The 3,677-nt window shown below is 41.1% G+C and overlaps 1 protein-coding gene across 1 annotated transcript in view; it reads left to right on the top strand.

The window, feature by feature from the left end:
- ZBTB40 (zinc finger and BTB domain containing 40) overlaps window positions 1-3,677 on the top strand; it is a 74,412-nt gene that overhangs the window by 43,951 nt on the left and 26,784 nt on the right. Inside the window, exons 4-5 of the mRNA XM_003783813.3 lie at window positions 1,968-2,160; window positions 2,775-2,917. Coding sequence (XP_003783861.1) covers window positions 1,968-2,160; window positions 2,775-2,917 — 336 coding nt within the window. The remainder of the gene's footprint in view (window positions 1-1,967; window positions 2,161-2,774; window positions 2,918-3,677) is intronic.

Raw genomic sequence — 3,677 nt, 5'->3', positions numbered from 1 at the left:
AAAAAAAAAAAAAAAGAAGCAAGTCATGAGGTTCAGCCCAAGGGTCTAAATACCTAGAGTAAGGGATCATTGGGAGCCACTTTAGAGGCTGCCTAATACAGGGGCCCTGTGGCTATTAGCAAATAGGCATATTGAAAATAGACTAACAAAAGCATGAAACATTGATTCAATTTGATCAGAGGGAACTAAGCATTAACTGATGAGTTGTATTTGTTGTTTTTTATTATTTTTTCTTTGATTGTGAGATAATGTCTTGCTTTGTTGCCCAGGCTTAGAGTACAGTGGTATGATCATTGCTCACTGCAGCCTCGAATTCCTGGGCTCAATCAGCCATCCAGCCTCAGCCTCTCAAGTTGCTGGGGCTACAGGTGTGCCTCACCATAACCTAGCTATTTTTTTTTTTTAAGAGAGAGGTGGGGTCTTGCTATGTTGCCCAAGCTGGTCTCAAACTCCTTGCCTTCAACAGTCCTCCCACCTCAGCCTCCCAAAGTTCAAGAATTACAGGCATGAGACACTGTGCCCGGCCTTATTATTTTTTTAAATAGAAGATGAGTTACCTTAGGTTCTTGGAAGTTACTTACTCTAATGATACCTTAATGTGGGTTATTAAACTGTGTTTTATCTATGTTTACTTTTGAAGATGACCAAAAAACAGGAAATTTTTTTAACATTTAATTTACTTTTATACAGCAATTGCATGATTAAGAAGCAAGATAAAGCAAAAAAAAGATACACAAGAGCTAACTCATTTGTAAGTCCTGTTTATTTGGGAGGAAGGGAGAAAGATAAAATCTCTCCAAGGGTACTATTTATGATTATGAGTTTGGGAAAGGCTGCAGTGTTACTGAAGTCAGAGAAGAGTTGCGATGCAGTGGCAATGCCAGTGCCAAGTGCCACTGAGAGTCAAGGGGCACAAGACCAGAGGCAAGGCTTGAAGGCTTGTTGTGTAAACAGGTTTGGTTAGGGGAAGAAACTGCAAAGCCCCTTCAGGTTGGAAGCAGTCATTAACATGGGATAATTAATATGTGAATCATATGTTCTTCTTATAGCTGGCAATTACAAGCCAATACTTTGTTAACCTTAATTGCTATAGAATCTGTCTAAAATTAATAAGGCCCATGTCTTTTTAAATATCTATCATTTGTAATGTAAATGACTTAAAGTGCTCTTTTTCCTAAATTGTGAGATTTTAATTGCATTCTCAAATAATAAAATGACAGTTCATTCCATTTAAATTCAGATATCCTTGCCCAAGAAATACTCAAAATATTATAAGATTCAGAAAGGTGTCATTAGATAAGAGTGCATCTTGTTAAACATTCACAGAACACCTACTGTGTGTCAGGCCACACTAGTTGCAGGGGTACTGAGCTTTAGAAAGCATAGTTCCTGGCTTCCAGAAGTCTAATAGGGAAGAGAGGCCGTGTACAGTGACTCATACCTATAATCCTAGCACTCTGGAAGGCTCAGCCGGGAGGATCTTGTGAGACCAAGTGTGTAAGACCAACCTGAGCAAGAGGAAGACCTTGTCTCTGCAAAAGACAGAAAAATGAGCCAGCTGTAGCAACACAAACCTGTAGTCCCAGCTACTTGAGAGGCTGAAGTAGGAGGATTTTTTGAGCCCAGTAGTTTGAGGTTGAAGCGAGTTATGATGAAGCCAGAGTGACACAGTGAGACTCTGTCTCCATAAAAAACAAAAGCAGTAAAGAGGAGATAGGGCCTGTGGTTAGGAAAGGCTTCCCAGCAGAGGTAACCTTTATCAAGGTTAGAGTGTGGAAATGTGGAATAGGAGTCCTCCAGACAACAGGGGTGGGAACAGGAGACAGTGGGGTGTGTTGGAACTGCCACTGGGGAAGAAAGTGTGGCGGGTAAGGATCAAACTGTTGAGAGCTTTGCTTGCCAAATGCAAGAGCAGCATGTGGTTCTTGTGGCTGGCTAATCTCTCTCTGGATACTTTTGTTCCTTAGACCATAATGAAATGTCTTGAGGCTGAAGAAGGACATTCAGCATTCCAGAAAATCCTGGATAAAGTCAGAGATGAGAGCCTGGATGTCCAAACGGTGGTGTCCCTCTTGAGGCTGTACCAAGATTCTAATCCTGCAGTAAAAACAGCACTGTTAAACAGAAAACCAGAAGGTGTAGAAACAGTGCAGCCAAAAGGTAGGAGAAAATCCTGCCCACTGGAATGACTGAGTTTTATTCTGGGAAGATGCTATAAAGTTTGTTCCAGTGGTACACTTTTTTAGTGGCTTCACTATTAAGTGGTTTTTACATAAGTTCTACATGCAATTCCAGAAGCTGCATGTTAAATATATACAGACTAAATTTGAGTCTCTATTTCTATCCTTATGGTTAACTAGTCTGGTGCCTCGAAGTTGGAGAATACCATCAATGTTCTCCTGTCCTTCAGAAAGCCACACATCCAGTTCAATGACTTGGATGCCCAGGGTGAACCAGTTTGCTGACAGCACTTAAAGACTGAAGTTTCTCTCATTTGGGTTAGGTACAAAGCACTGGCCTTGCCAACCAGAAGTTAACCTCTGGCTGGCTCTGCAGCTTTGTGTTTCGACAGATAAATGAAACATTTTTCCTTTCATAGAGTTTAAACAGAATAATAAAGTATTTTCCTCTGTAAAAGAGATTCTACATTCAGGTGCTCAGAATAAGCTGAAAATCACTTTACTATTCTGTTAGATCTCTCTTGACAAACCATGCTGTCATTTTCTTCAAATTGACTAGCTTCTCTTGTGTGTCTCTAACTCTTTCTCCCCCAGGGAGCACAGAGGAGGGAAAGACCTTGTCTGTTCTGTTACTAGAACACAAAGAGGACCTGATACGGTGTGTAACACAGCTGAGACCTATTGTGGAGTTCCTGGAAACAGCCAAGGAGGAATTCCTGACTGGTGCTGAAAAGAGGGTAACTGTGTCGAGTATTTTCTCCCCCCTTCTGAATTCATATAGCACTTGCAAAAAAAGAAAAATCTCTGGTGGCACATCACAATCCTCTGCAGTATTTTTATACATCCTGCATAGTAAGCACCTGGACGTTCAGTTTCTTGTTTCATGCTCCATTGTATCCCTTGCAGCAGCTTACTGAGGGCCTTACATGTTGAGCCGTCCGGTCGGTGGGTGGGTGGGTAGATGGATGGATAGGTGGATATTTACTGTTCTTGCTCTGATCCAATCAGTCTTCACTAAAAATAGCTACACCAGGAGCTGAAATACTAAGGAAAATTTGTAATTATGATACTTTTTCTCATTATCCTGTTACTATATGTAGAAAATTGAGAAAATGAGCAAAACCAAAAAGAATTCAATTCTCACCACTTAGAGATGAGCACTGCTAACATTTTGGATCACATGCTCCTATCCTTTGTCATTTGAGTCATCCTGCAGCCTGGCATGGCTTCTCAGGACAACTAGATAACTGTATTTGTTGGTGTTATTGATTTCAACTATGAGCTTATATGAAACATACAGGTTTGTTGTTGTTTGTTTTTGAGACAGAGTCTCAAGCTGTTGCCCTGGGTAGAGTGCTGTGGTGTCACAGCTCACAGCAACCTCAAACTCTTGGGCTTAAGTAATTCTCCTGCCTCAGCCTCCCAAGTAGCTGGTAGTATGGGTGCCTGCCATAGCACCTGGCTATTTTTTGGTTGTAGTTGTCATTGTTGTTTGGC

The sequence above is a fragment of the Otolemur garnettii genome, unplaced genomic scaffold (assembly GCF_000181295.1).
Source record: "Otolemur garnettii isolate 467f Iridium unplaced genomic scaffold, OtoGar3 scaffold00009, whole genome shotgun sequence".
Lineage (NCBI taxonomy): Eukaryota > Metazoa > Chordata > Mammalia > Primates > Galagidae > Otolemur > Otolemur garnettii.
The sequence above is the reverse complement of the archived record's forward strand: the minus strand, read 5'-3'. Positions and strand labels throughout refer to the sequence as shown.